The 21,270-nt window shown below is 41.9% G+C and overlaps 2 protein-coding genes across 2 annotated transcripts; one reads left to right on the top strand and one right to left on the bottom strand.

The window, feature by feature from the left end:
- Positions 1-1,283: 1,283 nt before the first annotated feature.
- amph (amphiphysin) lies at positions 1,284-16,169 on the bottom strand. Its single transcript, XM_061085128.1, has 20 exons — positions 16,101-16,169; positions 13,531-13,611; positions 13,284-13,338; positions 12,963-13,057; positions 11,480-11,575; positions 11,293-11,400; positions 11,114-11,199; positions 10,691-10,766; positions 10,393-10,475; positions 10,123-10,261; positions 7,348-7,467; positions 7,161-7,244; positions 6,955-6,981; positions 6,735-6,758; positions 6,321-6,557; positions 3,761-3,806; positions 2,480-2,520; positions 1,927-2,109; positions 1,509-1,610; positions 1,284-1,398 (listed from the first exon to the last, which is right to left on the bottom strand). Exons 1-20 carry the CDS (start codon positions 16,167-16,169, stop codon positions 1,294-1,296), a joined length of 1,857 nt encoding a protein of 618 aa, XP_060941111.1. The 3' UTR covers positions 1,284-1,293.
- Positions 16,170-18,130: 1,961 nt separating this feature from the next.
- inhbab (inhibin subunit beta Ab) lies at positions 18,131-21,064 on the top strand. The gene is made up of 2 exons (XM_061084861.1): positions 18,131-18,518; positions 20,277-21,064. Exons 1-2 carry the CDS (start codon positions 18,131-18,133, stop codon positions 21,062-21,064), a joined length of 1,176 nt encoding a protein of 391 aa, XP_060940844.1.
- Positions 21,065-21,270: the final 206 nt, after the last annotated feature.

Here is a 21,270-nt window from a genome sequence, read left to right as displayed (position 1 = left end):
AAATCACTCCAACATGCTAAGCTTTGATTTTGAAGTCCCTCTAAGGCACTTGGACCTTAATGCTTGCAGGAAGTGGGGGGGGCTCCAGCTCCTCACACGTCTCCCTGCTGGTCTCCCTCCAGTGAGGAGTTGACAGAACCCAGCACCGGTCCTACGGTGGGTTAGGGTTAGGTATCAATGGTGTATATCCAACCAGCTCTAATATTCACAACTCACCCCTTCCTGTGGCTCGCCACTCCAAAGCAGGAAGTCATGTCTGCATGAGGAGACTCTGCTGAATGCACAGATGTTTTATACACAACCGATCCGCCCTAGAGGCCAATTCTGCAAAGTGATTGGCCCAAAACAAACCATGACACCTCGATGACTCATTTATTCATCATGACATCAACGTGGGGATGAACATCACAGGAAGCTCTACATGGAGGATTCACTGAAGTAGCTTGACATTGTATTTGCTGACCTACAGAAAAGTTTGAATATGGAAACCAATGATAACAATATGATTTGTTAATACCTTCCCTCTCATCTTACACCTATAAATAGATTAGATTTTCTTAATATTTTTATAAACATGATTTTCAAGATTTGCCTTTTTCAGACATACAGTATCATAATAGTGGTGAGATTCTTTATCCTTATTATATCTTCAAATAATTTAATAAAATATTAATATCATGCTTGATGTGCAATGTTTGTTGGTCCATAATCAATAATATATTTCTAAGTAGAAAAAAAAACACAGCAATGATCGTACATAAGTAAATCAATTGATCACAGACTTGAACAGAAAAACATGCACAGTGACGTCAAGGTAACAGCATGACAGAAAATAACAACTCAATAGTTTCACTTTACACTTAGACATTTAAATAGATTATGTCACTAAACTTTCTGATATATTCAACAGCAGAGAATAAAATCAGCACAGCAAACTTATGTAAAGAAGGTGCACTTTTTCTTTTTGTTGCTTTTCTTCAGACACATTTTTTTTGCTTTTGTTGGTAAAATATCGGACTCACTATATTTCTTTAAATAAAATGTGAGTTCCAGCAAAAGCAGACAATACTATCACACCATGCTTTTAATTTACACTTCTGCTGAGAGAATATAACTAGTATTTATTACCACGAGTTTTACTTTCAGAATGACAAAGAGAAAGCCTTCTGTGGTCCAGCACACAGCTGCAGGACCATGTGAGTTTCTCAGGAGAGGGGTCGGCCACATGCTGAGCTGCTTGGACACAAACATATCAAATTTCTTCTCATTTACTCGACCTGCTATAAAATCGTCTTACTCCAAACGCTGGGTAAAGTTTTCAGGGAACAGTCCTTTTTGAGCAGCAGCTCCGAGTGTTGACCATTCAGCTTCTTTGATCCCTGTGAGCCAGCCGGCCTCCTGCAACAACAGCAACACACAAGCTCCACAATCAGTTGGGTTCACTGTTGATATTCATTGATTCCTTCAAACAGCCTGATGGAGGGGAACACATCACTGGTGGGTCTCACCTGATCCTCCACTGAGGCTGTTGGAACCACCAACACCACGTCACCTCTCCTCAGTTCAAGCTCATCTGAATTTGCAGCATCAAAGTCGTGCATCGTCTCCACCTAGAGGGGAAACCAAGGACAACACCTCATTTACAACTTCTACATATCTGCGAGGAAAAGTAGTTTTGCCTCTCAATTCTGGATATTTTTGCTTATTTGTCACATTTGAATGTTTCAGATAACCCAAGTAATTTTATTATAACATAAAACATTTTTTTTCCGATAATTTCATTATTTATAAGCATCAATCAATCAAATTGTATTTGTGTAGCCTATACTCACAAATGACGATTCGTCACATCAGGCTTAACAAGGTGTGAAATCCTCCGTTCTGATCCCGAATCAGAGCAAGAATGTTTCTTTAACAATCAATTACCTTGTAAAGAAAATCTTCAGGACGATTCGACGTCGCACCAGACGGACTCATGTGTGTGATGGATTGATTTTGATCATCGTTGTCACTGACGACCGTGGGAGAGATGATGTCAGCGTCGCGGTCGTCATCGCCTTCGTTACTGGAGGCGGGTTCAATCACCACTGAGGGGATGGGCATGTTTTCCTGCAGAGGACAATACAACTCTTATTAATAATCTTCTTTCAAAGACACACATCATTTATTAAATCTGTTCAGTGTTTTGGGGAATTTCATTCGTTATTTTCAGCAAAAGAAGACACACATAAAGGAAACGGATTAAGCTGTTGGTGATACAAAATTATGAACTGTAAAAAGTTTAAATTAAATTTTACTTTATCTTTAAAATACATTTTATAAAATTAAATATTAAAGCAAATTACATTTGCATCACTTCATGTATAAATGTTCAACATTTATTAAAATACCAAAGAAAAATTGTGCACTTTATGAAAATTAAAACTAAATATAATGTGTCAGATCATAAAATATATCACAAAACAATGACAATAGTTACCGATGAAGCTGCTTCACCTGGAGGTGTTGCTGCTTCTTCAGCTTCAGGAATCTGTTGAAAGAAAAAATGATACCATTATAATAACAACAATATAATAATAATAATAATTTAGATTTGGTAATATTAGATACATTAAACACATTACACATTGTAGCCTGTATTTTAGACAAACAAAATAAACTTAAAATAAATATTGAATTCATATTATAAAATGTAATAAACCAGAGTTCAGTGTTGTGACTTAGTTTGTGTTTACAATGATCTTTTCATTAAGGAACTATCATCACATCTTTAACAATCATCAAACTATCCATCTTACAGATTAAATAAAAGTGGATACTTCTAATTTATATAAAAATAATAAACTATTAGAATTCTGTAAAAAAATGACAAAGAATAAAAGGCAGAAAAAAAAAAACCTCATGTACTTTGATGTTGTCAGAGCTCAGAGAAGCAACAGTCGACTTTAAGAAGAAAAACATAATTAGTCCACAAACACTGAAGTGACCGAGCTACACTGAGGATGAGGAGGATGATCATAATGAAGATCATAATGATGAAGATAAAGAAGATGATAATGATGAAGATTATTATGAAGAGGATGAAGTTGAAGATCTTGATATTGATGAAGATAAAGACGATCTTATTGATGAAGATGATAAAGATTATGATGCTAAAGATCTTGATGATGAAGATGATTATGAAAATAAGGGTGAAGATGATGAAGATCATAATGATGATGGGGACAATGATTAAGAACTCACTGCAGGCTTCTCCTCCTCTGGACTTCCAGAATGATCTGCTGTATCTTCCTCACCAGCAGGGGGAGTTGAAAGTGCCTCCACGTCTCCAGCAGGAGGCGCTGCAGGTTGGTCCACTTCCTCCGCTGGAGCTAACGCGGAAGCAGCTCGAACGTCGGAGGCTTCAGGAGCGTGATCGTTGTTCTGCAAAAGAAGATGGTGGTTAGCATGAAAGATAGCTTTAGCATTAAGCCTGACTTTGAATGTGACACTTTGATCACTGATATATAATTTAAATTTAAATAAAAGGCTCAAACTAGCAAACCTCACGTAAACTTCTTCATGTCCGAAACGTTTAACATGAACTTAAAGTTTTAAATAAAGCGTTCAAGAGTTTCTCTGCAGAATGAATGTGATCTGAAGCTTCTGATGAGATAAAACAAACTACAGCTCAAACAAAAATGTGCAAATTGAAATATTATTCAACTACATTTCAAACACATCGATAAAACAATTCACATTAAATGTTTATAATGAAAACTCACCATCTTATCAAAATGAGCAAAGAATGACGGGTTTGACAAATCCTTCAGCCAGCAGGAAGTAAACCAGAGAGGAAGAAAGGTTTCGTCCAAACATCAAGATCCAAAAACACCAACATGAACCAGAACAATTTACTGAACGTTAAGACATGAGGGAGTAGGACATTCATTCTAAAAGCAGTTATCATAATTATTATTATCTCTACTGTTTCTATTGCAACTTTGATCTGACCCAAAGCAAATCTTTGTAAGAATAAAGTTAAACTGAAATTAAATTAAATATAACTCAGACTGAAACTTAAGTGAAAACAATGAATATCACATTTAACTTAAAAATAAATAAATATGATCACTGAACTAAAAGTTGTTAAAAGAAAAACTATTCATCTCATGTCAAATATACATTTTGATGTTTGTAGAAAATAGATGTTATTTAAATGTTAGAAATAAAACATTTCTACGTGAAAATGGATGAAGGACAAAGCGAGCGGAGAGTTCAGGGATCCAGGTTTTTACCAAAACTACTTTTGCTCTATTGGTTTGTGTTGGAAGGTCGAAGGTGGGACAAGGGTTTGACTGATTTCTAATCTGTGCTAAGCTACCACACTAAAGACGGGAGGAGTCATGTACCTCTTCCTTTTCTGTATCTAGCTCTTGATACAACTTTCCAAATCTCCGGTTTGCAGCCTCGTCTTCGGACATGTCTGGATGTTCTGGTTCTTTGTGATTTCTGGCAAAGTTTACACCTTTAATTCCTTCAGTTGCTCCACAGACGGACGCCGAGTTTGGTCGAGCGACAGAAGAATTGAAGCCTCTGATGTCACTAAGTTTCTGCCAGGATGTGGTTTTGGAGACGGGACCCTCAGTCCCCGAAGAAGCTGGGAAACTGTTGGCAAAAGGGTCTGAATCCCACCCACTCCCCTCCCCAGTGACCTTCACCCGACCTCCCCCTGACTTCTCAACAAATGGATCAAATTCAAATCCACCCTCCTCGTTTCCACACTTAGTTTTACCCAGGAACTCTGGATCAAACGCACCTCCTCCCTTTGTTTCGGCAAAAGGATCTGAATCAAACGCACCTCCTCCCTTTGTTTCGGCAAAAGGATCTGAATCAAACGCACCTCCTCCTTTTGTTTCAGCTGAGGGAACTAAATCAAACGCACCTCCTCCCTGTGTTTCAGCAAAAGGATCCGAATCAAACGCACCTCCTCCCTGTGTCTCGGCAAAAGGATCCGAATCAAACGCACCACTTCCCTTTGTTTCGGCAAAAGGATCTGAATCAAACGCACCTCCTCCTTTTGTTTCAGCTGAGGGAACTAAATCAAACGCACCTCCTCCCTGTGTTTCAGCAAAAGGATCCGAATCAATTGCACCTCCTCCTTTTGTTTCGGCAAAAGGATCCGAATCAAACGCACCTCCTCCCTTTGTTTCGGCAAAAGGATCCGAATCAAACGCACCTCCTCTCTGTGTTTCGGCAAAAGGATCTGAATCAAACGCACCTCCTCCCTGTGTTTCAGCAAACGGATCCGAATCAAACGCACCTCCTCCCTGTGTTTCGGCAAAAGGATCCGAATCAAACGCACCTCCTCTCTGTGTTTCGGCAAAAGGATCTGAATCAAACGCACCTCCTCCTTTTGTTTCAGCTGAGGGAACTAAATCAAACGCACCTCCTCCCTGTGTTTCAGCAAAAGGATCTGAATCAAACGCACCTCCTCCCTGTGTTTCAGCTGAGGGAACTAAATCGAACGCACCTCCTCCCTTTGTTTCAGCTGAGGGAACTAAATCAAACGCACCTCCTTCCTGTGTTTCAGCTGAGGGAACTAAATCGAACGCACCTCCTCCCTGTGTTTCAGCAAAAGGATCTGAATCAAACGCACCTCCTCCCTGTGTTTCAGCTGAGGGAACTAAATCAAACGCACCTCCTCCCTGTATTTCAGCTGAGGGAACTAAATCAAACGCACCTCCTCCCTGAGTTTCAGCAAAAGGATCTAAATCGAACGCACCTCCTCCCTGTGTTTCAGCTGAGGGAACTAAATCAAACGCACCTCCTTCCTGTGTTTCAGCTGAGGGAACTAAATCGAACGCACCTCCTCCCTGAGTTTCAGCTGAGGGAACTAAATCAAACGCACCTCCCGTATCAGAAAGGTCTGTGTGAACTGATGTGAGTTTGTCTTCTATTAAATAATCTCTCTTCATGTTGCTCGCTGGTGAAGCTTCATGTCTCCACCCATCGGAGTCACACAGTGGGTGGTGATCAGATGTAAGTTCATCATCAGCACTCCCCCAGCCCCCCCCCTGACCTCCATCCCCCCACTCCTCAGCAGTCTCGTACTCGGACCCAGAGTTTTCTGGAGACCCGGACCACTTCTCTCCTCTGTCCCCTGTGCTGTCCTTAATCTGTTCTCCGAACTCGTTGGTGACTATCAGTCCTGGGGTGGACTTCCTGCGTTCGTCCAGCTCTGATAAGCCCCCCCCAACATCTTTCTGCCCTGTCTCATCCTCATCACCTCGGACTGCAGTGGTAAGGTTGGGGTTAGTTTGAGAGTCCCACTTTCTAACCTCGTTTTCAGTTGCTGTCGCTGCCTCACTGTCCTGAGGAGGTGTGGCTGTATCTCCACCCGCCTGCCAGCCATCTGCCTGGTGCCTGCCCTGAGCTCCACCCTCTGCCTCGGCCTCCGTCTCCTCAGGTTCTACGGCAGCGGCACCAGGGGCCTCGGCACTCGAAGAGGTATCTCCATTTGCTGACACCGAACCGAAGTCCGCTGACCAGTCGGCGACGAAGCCGCCATCTGCAGCCTGCGCCAGAAAATCAACCAACGAAGGGTTAAAGTTTGACCTCTGAACCCAGAGTAAAGACTGAAAGAGATCGGCTTCTGGTAAGTTACAGTTTTCATCACATAGACAATAAATCATCAGGGACTCATCAGGTTCCTTCTATCATGGAGACATCATCATGTGTCTATGAATACTTACAGGCTGAGCAGTTTGAGAGTTTCCCTTTAAAAAATAGAAACATGATCAAATGTTAAAATCTACACATGTATCTGTTGACTCTAAATTATTTTTATGTAAAGTTTCTTCACTTTTAATACACAATAATAATCTAAGTGTAAATTTACAGGATGAAGACAATGATTGTGAATATGAATTCAAATAATTCCCTATTAAAAATGACCCAAATGCACTAACTCACCGACCACATGTCCCAAGGTACAGCAGTCTGAAAGAGCACATGTTGTTATTGCAGCTGATCCTCACATATTTTGTACAGATCAATATTTTTGAATAATGTGGATTTTCACTCTATAAAAACTCTTTTATACGGTAACTTAAGGATATTCGTCAGCAGTCAGTCAACAGTAAGAAGACTGGCTGAAGCATGTGAGTTGATGGGAGAACCTGTGGTATCGGTGAAACACTGTCATCCGGCTGAAAAGCATCAAAGTCCAGGTCAAGAAGAGATTCTCCAGGTCGCTCGTTGGGCTGCGGACAACATCCAAACAAAACCAGGTAAACAGGCACATCATATTATTATTAAATCATGTCATATGGATTTAACAAACACAGAGTCAGTGAGGACTCTAACCTGCGATGGTGAAGGTGCCGGTAAAAATTCTCCTCCAAACAGGTCAATGATCTGCTCCTCCGCCACCTCCTTCGTTGGTGTGGCCTTTGGTGGGGGAGGAACCGGTGGTCCCTTTTTAAACTGTCAGAGGAAACAAGAGGTTAATTCAAAAATGTATCAAACAAAACTTCTTAACTTTTAATGAAAGAATTCACCGGATGTTTGGATGAAGCCACATGTGGACAAAACACAAACAATGATACAGTTCACTACGCTATGGAACTTTACACAGCATTACATATGATAGAGGTGTAATAAAGTTACACAATAACATTTCATTTTCTTCTTAGATTTACAGAAACTCTGGATTCTCTGGTTACTATTGTGGCCGTCAGTTTTTATTAGAGGACGAATAAGCAGCTGAATGCAATCAAAACTAAGCTAGAATTCCAAAGTTTATGATTCAAATTTCTATCTCGGAAGAAATCAATTCATTTATAAACCTAATTTTCAGCAAATCAATTATTCATTCCTAATCCATAAGTGTATTATTATATCAATCAGCGATGTTACACTGTAGGTCATTAGAAGTATTTTACTGTTTGGACAATTGAAATTTCATTTTTAACAGATGTGATGATATTACATGACACGAGCAGTCCCATGATCCCACACGACGTAAGCTTCAAATATGAAATTGAATTATTGACCAACCAATAAACAAGAGAAAGTTCAAAGTTTAACTTTTGGTAGTGTCATTAAATAAAATAAAATTTAATTGATATTTTAAGGAATTGATGGTGGAGTCTTTGTTAAATTAATTATTACAACACACTTTGTACTTTTACTTGTAGGTGATTGACAATCAAACAGACTTCAAATAAGTGTCAAATAATAATAATATAGATAACACATATTTCAATGTCTTCAAACATCATCTGTTAGGTTGATGTTTAATATCTGAGGAAAATGTTTGACCAACAGTCAAGATTAACAGAATAAATCATTTGAAATGTTAATAGAGTCTCTGATTTAGAGATTAGAAAACTCTGGGTGTAACCATAGCAACAACTAGGGTTAGGATTAGGGTTAAAAAACTGCAGCCTGGTCTGGTTCATGTGGATTTGTGCAGGGGCTCAGAATCTGATGTCAACATCAATCCATGGAGCCCACCTGCCTGGTATCAACAGTCCAGCCTGCAGGAGGCGCTGTGATGGTGTGGGGACGTTTTCTTCACTCGCTTTGAGTCTTAATAGCATCAGTTCTCAATCAATCACACTCAATCAAGCTTTGAATGATAATGTCTGTCGGAGAGTTGTTGCCGAATATATTCATTACTTCCTGCAGAATAATGATCCAGACGTAAACTGAACCAAACTATATGAACACAACGTGTTTGAGTGACGCATCTTTAAAGGATCGCAGACAGAAAACTGAAAAAATGCTGAATGTGACATGGTTACTTACCATGAACACATGAAGAGGATGGAGACACATGAACACATGAACAGGACAGAGACGTGTTACAGGTCAGTGGGATAAAAACTGAAAATGCTTCAGTTTATTTAATATTCTGATGTGTTAAACCACAAACACATGAACATCTACAACAATGATGAAAGGTTCTACTGTTTCTAATTCATTGTTCTGGTGATGGATGACATCTTTTTAAAACACTGGTTCCCAACACAGATTCAGACTGCAAGGGCCCTGTGGGTGGGGGGGGGGGGGTGGGGGGGAGTCAGGAACAAACTGAGAGTCAAGAACAAACTGAGAGTCAAGAACAAACTGAGAGTCAAGAACAAACTGAGAGTCAAGAACAAACTGAGAGTCAAAAACAAACAGAGAGACAAGAACAAACTGAGAGTCAAGAACAAACTGAGAGTCAAGAACAAACTGAGAGTCAAGAACAAACTGAGAGTCAAGAACAAACTGAGAGTCAGGAACAAACTGAGAGTCAGGAACAAACTGAGAGTCAGGAACAAACTGAAAGGAATGTGCTGAGGGTCAGGAGGGGTTTGTGTCATATGTCCTTTATTTAAGCTAGAAGCTCCTCTTTTATGCTGCTGATGAGGTCAAAGGTAATGTCAGGAGGTGGAATGATCAAAGGAACCTTCATACTGAACGTTCACTGCACTGTTGAATTTACATTTTTCACAAACTCTTTAAAGGTGAATAATTCCAGTCCACAGATCGTAACTTTACTTTCAGACACAGACTTGTTCTTCACAGAGAGACTCAACACTTTTTGAAATGAGACATTGTCTATCTCACCACTCTTTCTGTTGAAGTGTTGCATTGTGGGAGTTAACAAAACCACACTCCACATCTAGTGATTTTTAGTTTGAAGCCAGACATTTTGGCAACTGTCAGAATATTAGTTTTATAGCGTAAAAAGTGATTCAAAACACGATGAATGAAAACTGGGAACCAGTGTTGAAGACGAACGTCAGATCTCATGACCTGAACTCTCAGTAGAAATAAGGAACTATTCTACTGTCAGGTCTCAAATCTACTGTATATAACACAATTATATATTATATAACATGTTATATATTCACACAATGCTCACATTTAAATGACAACAAAATCACATTTTAAAGTCTCATTGTCACTCACCAAGTTACAGACAAAAGTTTGCAGCAAAAAAAGTCACAGAAAGTTAATTTGAACATTATAATGAAACTGTTGTTTTTATCCTATATTTATATATCATTTTATATTTATGATCATTCTTATCTATACACTGACAGTCACGACTAACATCTGCCTGAGACCAGTCTGGATAAGATCTACCTGTGTTGGGGATTTTGGACGTGGTGGTCCAGGTGAGGCCGGATGGAGCATGTGATTGGAGCTGGAATCTGGACTCTCAAGTGGACTCTCGTCTTCTGGTGGTGACGGGGTTCTAGCAAGTCGTAATGGTCCTGAATCACTAGTGGACAAAACAGAAACTACATGATCGCAAGTATTCTGATTGGCTGCCTAGTGTCAGGTGGTATAATCACACAATTCCATATAAGATTCAAAGTAAAAGTGATTCCCGTGGTGAAAGGTCAAACTGACCTCGGGGCTCCTTGGATGGTAAACATTTTGTCAGAATGCTGTTCGCCCAGTTTGGTCATAACTTCATACAGCTGCCTGCACACCTGGACAGGTGGATTCAATCAAACATTAGGTCTTTGTGGACAGAGGAGGACTGATCAGGAGTCAGAGCTCATTTCAGAGAACCCAAACCCAGATGAGATGTTAATAAGTGGTGAGAGAGGTAAAGTCTGATCATCTGCATCATTAACATTAAAATCATCGAAACATTTGTTATTGGTTTAATTTGTTAATGTTGTAGAAACAAGATTGGACTCACAAGGGAGATTTCTCTGTGAAACTTTGCCTCCAGACGCGTCACACTCTTGTAGGTGCTGATGTAGAAGCCGACTCGGCTGAAAGGGAAATATCATGTGTCATTGTAGCCAGATGATTTGAACAATATAAAATAAGCAGATACTACAAGCAACGCTGGAATGTTGTGAGAGAACCTTGTGAACAATTGAAAGCACAGAAGTCAAAAGTGTTTGGGTTAGTTAAGGTTTATAAGTGAAGCTTCCTCTGTTTCACACAACTTTGACCCGTGTAACATTTTGTGTTTGAAGGAATCCTTCAGTCTCTGAAGAGGATGGCTCTCTACTGCTGATCTCCAGGAACCATCGGGTCTCTTCAAAGACTGAAGCTATGAGCTGTTTGAACACAGCAGTGACTCAGCTGCAGCATCTAGCATTCAGGAGCTCACCTGTCCCAGAGGGTCGGCAGTTCATCCTGCAGACCCACATCCAGCTCATCAAACACCTTCTGAGACTTTTTCAGCTCGTCTTCTGCCTGAGAACAAAAATAGTGTCTCTTCACATCCAGACTCAAAGCATGTGACTGTTTCCTTTAACTTCTGAAGCCCACCATGTTTTGTGGACTCACCTTCATCATCTTACGGTCGCTCTTCATTCCAGACGTCTGCAGAGTTTCAACGTGGTGACGAGCACTGTCAAAGTCAATCAGTTTCCTGCTTCTCTTGGCCACACGAGTCTGAAACATCCCTTCTTAGTTTTCATTCTTTGGTTAAAAGTTAAAAGTTTCTTAAATAACAAAAAAATGTGTTTGTTACCTTTAGGTCGGGGAACTGTTGCAGGTATCCATCTAGGTTCAGGAGCGTCGAGTCCACCAGTTTGTTATGGAAGTCTTCCCACAATGCATCACAGTCCTGCAGGAAACAAAGCCACTCGTGGCGTCACAGCGAGAAATCAAATCCCTGATGTAAGATGCCAGGGGTCAACATCCTGACCTCTCTGTCCCTGCAGGTCATGTCCCACTGGGACGAAGTCTCCATGTTACAGAATTCAACACTATAGCTGCTTTCAGACATTAACTGAACTCTGGAAATTATCCACATTTCCTCTGGAGAAAGTGGAACTGTGAAGACTAAACTTTGGGTAAACCAATTCTCTGGACTTTATCCACAGGTCATGTCTGAAAATGGCTTATGTGTCACACCTGAACAGTCTGTAGTCCCTGAGAACGCAATAAAATAATAAAAGCATTGAAAATGCATACAAATATAAAAGTGGTGGAAACTACAAATAGGGCCAGTTGAGGTGTGAACACTTTGCACAGATCCATGAACAAGAGAGCAGCTGCCAACTTGAGCAGAATAACATGTAAGACAACAGACAGGTCTCACACTAGAACACCTGTCTCACACTAGAACACCTGTCTCACACTAGAACACCTGTCTCACACTAGAACACCTGTCTCACACTAGAACACCTGTCTCACACTAGAACACCTGTCTCACACTAGAACACCTGTCTCACACTAGAACACCTGTCTCACACTAGAACACCTGTCTCACACTTGAACTCTCGTCTCACACTAGAACACCTGTCTCACACTAGAACACCTGTCTCACACTAGAACACCTGTCTCACACTAGAACACCTGTCTCACACTAGAACACCTGTCTCACACTTGAACTCTCGTCTCACACTAGAACACCTGTCTCACACTAGAACACCTGTCTCACACTAGAACACCTGTCTCACACTAGAACACCTGTCTCACACTTGAACTCTCGTCTCACACTAGAACACCTGTCTCACACTAGAACACCTGTCTCACACTAGAACACCTGTCTCACACTTGAACTCTCGTCTCACACTAGAACACCTGTCTCACACTAGAACACCTGTCTCACACCTGTCTCACACTTGTCTCACACTTGTCTCACACCTGTCTCACACTAGAACACCTGTCTCACACTTGTCTCACACTTGTCTCACACCTGTCTCACACTTGTCTCACACTAGAACACCTGTCTCACTCTAGAACACCTGTCTCACACTAGAACACCTGTCTCACACTAGAACACCTGTCTCACTCTAGAACACCTGTCTCACACTTGAACTCTCGTCTCACACTAGAACACCTGTCTCACACTTGTCTCACACTTGTCTCACACCTGTCTCACACTTGTCTCACACTTGAATTCTTGTGTCACACCTGGACACACATTAACGTCTGTCTCACACAGAGCAGCGTGTCTGTGTGGAGTGCTAAGGTGTGAATGTGTGACGTGTCTTTAGGACTCTAACCTTCCCGATGGTCATCACGTCGTCTTTCCCATGCCAGTCTGGTTCGTAGACTTCATGCAGGGACTGTGTCAGGTTGATGGACGCCTGCTGCATTCCTGCACGAGACAAACACCTTCACTGACCTCTGGTCCCCACAGAGACATGATCACCTCAAACTAACACACATGAAGTCCACAGAAATTGCTGAGGAGAACCTGTGAGAAGGTGATACTTACCATTATCTAACTATAAATAATAATAATATTAACAATAATAATAATAAAAACTACAACACTTTCATCATTAAAAAACGATTCAAGATATTGTTAGAAACTTTTTCACCTTTGATAGACGACATGTAGGATTTCATCTCCCTCTGCAGCCGTGAACCTTCAGACTAACACACACACACACACACACACACACACACACACACACACACACACACACACACACACACACACACACACACACACACACACACACACACACACACACACACACACACACACACAGTGAGTATCAGTGTCACTCTTCCTCTTCCTGATTAACCAGCAGCCTGAGTTTTAGTGATGATGTCATCTCTCACCTCCTGTCTCCTGAAGTTTATCACCACTTGTTCAAACTGTTCATCTTTGGTCTCGTCTGCTTTCCCCAGTTTCTGCAGTACCTGAGAAAAAAAATCAAATAACGCTCTTTAAATAAAACCAATAACTGATGATTATTGTTATTCTTGTCAATCTCCTTCTCCTTCTTCTTATTAGTCAGATTTACAAACATCACAGACTTTCTGCAGACTGGAAAACGTTCCCACAAATATTCATGAACGACTGTTTGTTGGATCAATATAGAGCTGCTCCTATTTAGTATGGTGTGATTATTAAAACTCGACCCCAAACCCACCTAACTTTAAGGGTCCTTTCAGAAAAAGGCTTTCAGTGACTGACCAATCAGTGCAGATTTAGCTTTTTGGCGCTAATAGCTAAATGGATTTGTATTTATATAGCACTTTCCTAGTCTTGATGACTCAAAGCGCTTTACAGTACAGTTTCACATTCACACATTCATACAGTGCATCTACTTGCAGCACTTTGTTATTCTATGGGGGGCCGTTCAGGGTTCAGCATCTTGCCCAAGGACACTTCGGCATGCAGATTGTTCAGACTGGGGATCGAACCGCTGACCTTCAGGTTGGAGGACGACCACTCTACCCCTCAGCCACAGCCGCTCAAAGCTAGACCAAGCATTTCAGACAGAGGCTGTGCTTGAGACAGATCATGTGTGTTTGAATATCACAAGTTAAAATGAACCTGTTTCTATCACATCAATGCTCACTGACGCCACCATGTGTCAACTATTTAATAAAGTGTGGTGTGTCTGCATGAGACCAAATGATCAACCTGCTGAACTTGTACTGAAAGCAGATCAGTGAAGGTCCAGATTATGGAAACTAATTTTATTAATATTAAAATCCTATTTCTTTTTATTTTCTTATAGGTGATGGTTAAATGTTCTGTCAGTACAAACTGTACTCATTATTTCTTAGGACAAAGTTTTAATTTGACTTCAATGACTGGTATATATTAACCTGGATACCAGACAAACTTAGCCCCGCCCACAACATTTGAGGTCGGGAACTTCGGTCTGGCATCGCTCCGTTGGGGAGAAACTATGCCCGAACAGAAGCTGTTCGGACCAATCAAATTGTCAGGGCGGGCTTTATACGATGATGGACAGATGATCACCGGTAACGTTATCAACCGGTCACCAGAGAGCGCTGCCTGCCGCTGGAGAGCTGATCGTGTTGGTAAGTTCTCCGTGTATCCTTAAATTCTTTTTACAACATTGGCAAAAATCGTTTTTACTCATCTTCTTCTTCTTCTACTTCTTCCAGCGTGCGTGCAGTTAAGTTCTGTTGACAACAACTATGCGTCTCTTAACATACGTCACACACTGCGCTGCTCTGATTGGTTGTAGGTCTATCCAATTGAGCGAAGAGGCATTTTTCCCTGGTTCGGTTGAAACACAGAATCACAGCCCAATGGATCAGACTCATATTCTGTCATCATAAGATGACAACGTCAGGTATTTACTGCTCTACATATCTTTTCTTACAAAGTTGACTGTAGAGAAAAGAGTGAGATTCTCTCAGCACGAGTCTTGACCTCATGATTTTTCATCAAGGTAAAATAAAAGCAACTTCAGCCAAAGTCTGGACCAACAGAAGCAGATCCTAGTTCAGCACCATGGACAGCTCCGACAGAACGAGGTGACGTAAAAAGCAGTTCTGATGATGATGTTGTGAACTATAAGTTCATTATGTTTTCAATTGAATGGACACGTGACCGAGAAGAAATCAGATCATGTGATGATTCACATCTGGATCATGAGAATAAAACAGCTGTTCTGTTTTTATATATTAATGTTGCTGCTGCAAGGAATCGTTGGACTGCATTGTCTCCTTTCCTTTCCTAAAGGACGGTTGATGTTTCCTCGGCTAAAGGAGATAAGTTAGGAAGCATCGAGCCTCCTTTCCTCAACAGTAGTTTGTCCTGACTCTTGCTGAGGGTGAAGGACAGAGGACGTCTCACCATGTTAAAGCCCTATGAGACAAACTGTGAGTTGTGAGTATGGGCTATACAAATACAATTTGATTGATCGACTGATTGAGAGAATTTCAGAGATCTTATTCTGAAACAGTTCAGAAGGTCCCGAAGGAAACGATCAGACTTTTTAATGAAGCCAAGAAACTTCATCACCCTTAATGGCGGACGTGTCGAGTTTCATCTCACACATCGAGAACCTTCAGACTAACAAACACACAAACACACAAACACACACACGCTCACGCACACGCGCACGCACAGACAAACACACACAGTGTTAATCCTTCGTCAGCTTCAGCCAATCAAAGTGCTCCGTCCGTTTCCGATGATTGTATTGTTTTTATGATTGATCGAAGTTATGCTGACGTCATGTTCATGCGAATCAATATCTGATAATCAAAAATGGATAACTACGTCATCCTGATCACATCAACACGAGAGAACAGCTGATTATCAGAGAGAGAGAGAGACGCTGCACAGGCCGCAGCCAGCTCCACCCCCCCCCCGTCCTCCATCCGTCCTCCACCACCCTCCATCCATCCTCCTCTCTTACCTTCTCTTGTGCGCGGTTCAGACGTTTCTGCACGTTTTTGGCGAATATTCCTGTTTTTATTTCCGCCATAATGACCGCAAAGATAGAGAGAGAGAGAGAGAGAGAGAGAGAGAGAGAGAGCGAGAGAGCGAGAGAAAGGCGGATTAACAGCGAACGGCTGACAGGGGGGAGGGGTCTGTGCGTGTGTGGGCGTGCATCGAGTGGGACACCTTCTACTTCCTGTTGCGTCATAACAATGTCCAGTCACTCTTTTCTGCACGTAAATAAAATATTAGGTTTAATAAAAACATTCAGGAGGATTGACCTCTAAAGTTTTTCTTCCTTTACAAATCTATAATCTAAAGAAATTAATTAAAAATATATATGTACAAATGCACACATTCATTAAAAACACAATGTAAAGAAATTTCCACATGAAAAATCTTCCAAATTTATGTCCTCAACAAAAAATCTTCCTGTTTGTGTGTTTGTCTGAATGTTAGTGTCAGGTACACATCAGCAGCTGAGCCTCATCAGGTCAAACACAATGTCACAGAGCCTTCTGGACACTAGTTGCTATGGTAACAAGACACATATGCAGATAAGGACAATGGGAATCATCATCATCTGCAATATATTCAATTCATATTATATATTTTTGGTTTAAACCAACCCTTACCCTAATATAGATTATATTCATAATAGCATTTCTTTCTGCTGAGTTTTTGTTTATATTCATATGAACATTTAAAGCCCCTGGAGTCTGAAGTCAGGTGAGGAGGCTGTAGGGTCTGACTTCAACCACCAGAGGGCCTACTAGTGTCACTGTGTGTGTGTGTATGTGTGTATGTGTGTATGTGTGTGTGTGTGTGTGTGTGTGTGTGTGTGTGTGCGCGCGAAAGGTCCATCTGCTCTGTTCACTGTTTTTAACAGAAAATCTTGGTTCAGTCTAAAAATTAATTTCACAGTTTCTGCTCCACGTGAGGTCATGATGACACTGAGTTGAGTCAGCAGTGTGTGTTTGTGTGTCTATGGGGGTGTGTGTATGTGTGTGTGGTATGAGAATCAGGGACACTCTTCTCCCTCCTCTTCTGTCGTGATGTTCATTCAGGAGGAAACACCACAAACAGTTTACTCACTGTGTGTGTGTGTGTGTGTGTGTGTGTGTGTGTGTGTGTGTGTGTGTGTGTGTGTGTGTGACTCATAGGGAAATACCTCTGTGGACAGAGGGTGGGATTAAACAGACTGAGAGGTATAATTACAGTAACTTAGCAGAGAGAGGGAAAGAGTGACCTCGCACCGGACACCAGGACCATAGAGAACCAGTCTGACACCAGGACCATAGAGAACCAGTCTGACACCAGGACCATAGAGAACCAGTCTGACACCAGGACCAGAGAGAACCAGTCTGACACCAGGACCAGAGAGAACCAGTCTGACACCAGGACCAGAGAGAACCAGTCTGACACCAGGACCATAGAGAACCAGTCTGACACCAGGACCAGAGAGAACCAGTCTGACACCAGGACCAGAGAGAACCAGTCTGACACCAGGACCAGAGAGAACCAGTCTGACACCAGGACCAGAGAGAACCAGTCTGACACCAGGACCAGAGAGAACCAGTCTGACACCAGGACCATAGAGAACCAGTCTGACACCAGGACCAGAGAGAACCAGTCTGACACCAGGACCAGAACCACCTTCACCACAACCCCAAGGACTAGGACCATCAGGACAAGAAACGACAGAAGCTCAGAGAACTAGATTCTGGAACAGATCTGCAACAATCCACTAATCCGGAACTGACTGAGGACCTCAGTGAGAACCAGAAGCTGAGACTTATTGACAGTTTAAGGTTTTTAACAGTTTCTTGCAGAACTCTGTTTCTGTTGTTTGTTTCCACTTTTTCAAACATCAGAGACTTGACTGATTCAACTGATACTGGACTCCACTGAGTCACTGAGGATTTGATCTGAGGGATTCTGTGAGTCTCTTTAGCAGAGACGGACATTCAATCTACTGTTTCTACTGACTCGGAGTCAGAGCCCGTCATGTCTTCTCTGTTCTTCTTCGTGGCGATCATCCTCCTTGTCGATTCCTCTCCGGCGGTCTCTCCGACTCCTGAGGTGGATTTGGTGTCCTCCAGTGCCTGTCCGTCCTGCTCTCTGTCTCTAACGAAGAGGAACATCTCTTCATCAGGAGGAGAGAGTGACGTGGTCCAGGCGGTGAAGCGTCACATTCTCAACATGCTGCACCTGAGCACCCGACCCAACCTCACCCAGCCGGTCCCTCGTGCCGCGCTGCTCAACGCCATCAAGAAGCTGCACGTGGGCCATGTGACCAAAGACGGCAGCATTGAGATCCAGGAGGAGGGCTGGGCCCCTGGGACTCCAACACCACCTGAACCACCATCGGAAATCATCATCTTCGCAGAGCCCGGTGAGTCTGACAGCCGATCATAAACCTTCAGCTCATCTTTCAAATTACACCAGTTCAGCGGATCATGTTTACAGTTAGTTAATGACTATTTATACTGTCTGTTGACTTTCACCTGCCAAATTGTTTTTTCTGTTGAACTTCAAGTCATCGACGAAATTGATTGACAGCAGGTGAACCTGTAGATCTGAGTCAGTAGAAACAGAAGAAACAGTAAAAACAGTAAAACTTGGGCCTGAAAATTGTGTTGATTACTTAACAGACCTCTGTTATAGTCAACATGTAATGCATGAAAAAATAAAAGCTGTTCAATAATTCATTCAAACATAAGAGAAACATGTCAACAATATAAAGACTCTATAAAATCTGTGCGAGAAAATAAAATCTGGTTCATGCTTCACTACAGATAAACCAGGTAGGATGAACACAAATTGTTATTGTTCGAACCTCATCCGCATCATAGACTGTTACACACAATCTAACGCACAAAAACTATACAAAGTGACAATACAATGAAAGAAATGTGAGAGTATTTTGTAGAAATGTTAGAGGAGGGATCACTAATCACAAGGAATAAGTTTGTGATCAAACAGGTTGTTTACTGTATTTCATGAATCAAAATTGATCATTGAAGGTTTTATCTTTTGTACCTTTTTTTTGGAGTTAAATCTATGACTGTTACATCTGTTACATCCTGTTACCGTCCAGAGCTCCAATGTGTTGGGGGGTGGGGGGGCTGGGGTGAGGGAGGATGTTTGTATCTAATTCACTAGATTTGACTGATGCTGACGGTGGCATCTTCTAATCTGTAAAGAAGGTTCTTAGGGTTTTATGAGGTTTGTCAGACAGAGTCTGTGCTTCTTTCTTTTCATTCATTCTTTCATCTGCTCAGACCTGAACACACCTGGTGCATTATTTTAATGATAATCATTAGCTGAAGTTTAGTGGAACAGCTTTTAATCTTCTCATGTTATTGTGAATGTGAACAAAGTCGTGACCAATCACTGTCCTGTGACTGGTTTGCTTACATAAATGTACATAAAAGCTTTGTGCTATAAATAGTTGTCTGTTCTGAAAAGTTCTTTAATTAAAAGCTTTGCCGACAGTAACGAGGCGGGGGGGGGGGGGGTCGAATACCGCGTGGTCTGAGGCCGTGAATAATTTCATTCAGATGAATCTGGGCCTCGGTAATTAAACACAGGGGTGGGGGTGGGGGGTGGGGGGGGATACTAGTGTCCTTGTTCCCTGAAATCAGGCCTCTTCTTTTTTTAGTGTCTCAGCTCATGAGGATAAGAGTATATTTAGAGGCAGCGGCCCAGCTCACTGTACTATTGTTAATGACATTTTCTTTGTTCATTCAAATGAAAGGAAGTTCAGACAGGGGGTCAAAGGTCATTGATGTTGATAAATGTTGTTTACTTCAAGAGAAGATCAGAGTTGGATTGTTTCTAACTTAAACCAAGTTTTGTTCTCTGTACGTCTGTACGTTTTAAATGATCAGACTGAGCTAAGAGGTCAAAGTCAAATCTTAATTAAATAAGTGAATATTTCAACAACTGATTCAGTGAAAAGATTTCACACTGTAGGGACACGTAGAAACCAATTCAACCCTAAACGAATGGAGCCCTAACCATTTAGATCATGTCTTTGATTTTACAGATTAACTTTAATGTTCATGGTCATGAATAAAGTGCTTCATGCTGATGGATAAAGTTAATTCCTGCTAATATGTTACCAGGCTAACTGTGTTGTCTGGTGCAGGTGACTCTCAGAACATGATGACCTTTGACATCTCGAAGGAGGGCAGCGGCTCAGCGGTGGTGGAACAGGCCAATGTCTGGATCTTTCTGAAAATGTCAAAGGGAAACCGAGTGAAGCGGAAAGTGTTGCTGCGGCTGCTCCAGCATGACCAGGACCAAGATACGGAGCAGGAGTGTGTTTCAGAGAAGATGGTGGACACCCGTCGTAGCGGCTGGCACACGCTCTCCATCCCTCACAGCGTTCAGAACTTGTTGGATGGCGGCAGCCGCTCCCTCAGCCTGAGGGTTTCCTGTCCGCTGTGTGTCGAGGCTGGAGTCTCACCTGTCCTGATGCCTGCCAACAGCGAGCGAGCAGGAGGTCGAGATCAGTCTCATCGACCGTTCCTCATGGTGGCCCTCCGAGCCCAGGAGGAGGCGATGCAGCGACGAGTCAAACGAAGTCTGGAGTGTGATGGAAAAATACCTGTGTGCTGTAAAAGACAGTTTTATGTGAACTTTAAAGACATTGGCTGGAACGACTGGATTATTGCTCCATCAGGTTATCATGCCAACTACTGTGAAGGCGACTGTCCGAACCACATGGTGAGCCTCAGCAGCTCATCGCTCTCCTTCCACTCAACAGTCATCAATCATTATCGCATGAGAGGCTTTGGCCCGTTTCAAAATATCAAGTCCTGCTGCGTGCCGACCCGGCTGCGCGCCATGTCGATGCTTTACTACAGCGAAGAGCAAAAAATCATCAAGAAAGATATTCAGAACATGATCGTGGACGAGTGCGGCTGCTCGTAAACAGTGACCATGACGTGAGAAACACTTTGAAGACAAAAACATCACATCAGCACTTTCACATGAAAGATTGTTAAAAAAACTATTTATGTTTAGTGATGACGTTGTTTTTGTTATTCTGAGAACCTGTTTTCCACATTGGAACAACCCGAAAATATTATGCAACAAATGTGTCGTGTCTTCATACTTGGTTTGTCCGTTGTTTTTTC

Source organism: Limanda limanda, chromosome 13 (assembly GCF_963576545.1).
Source record: "Limanda limanda chromosome 13, fLimLim1.1, whole genome shotgun sequence".
In the NCBI taxonomy this organism is placed as follows: domain Eukaryota; kingdom Metazoa; phylum Chordata; class Actinopteri; order Pleuronectiformes; family Pleuronectidae; genus Limanda; species Limanda limanda.
The sequence above is the reverse complement of the archived record's forward strand: the minus strand, read 5'-3'. Positions and strand labels throughout refer to the sequence as shown.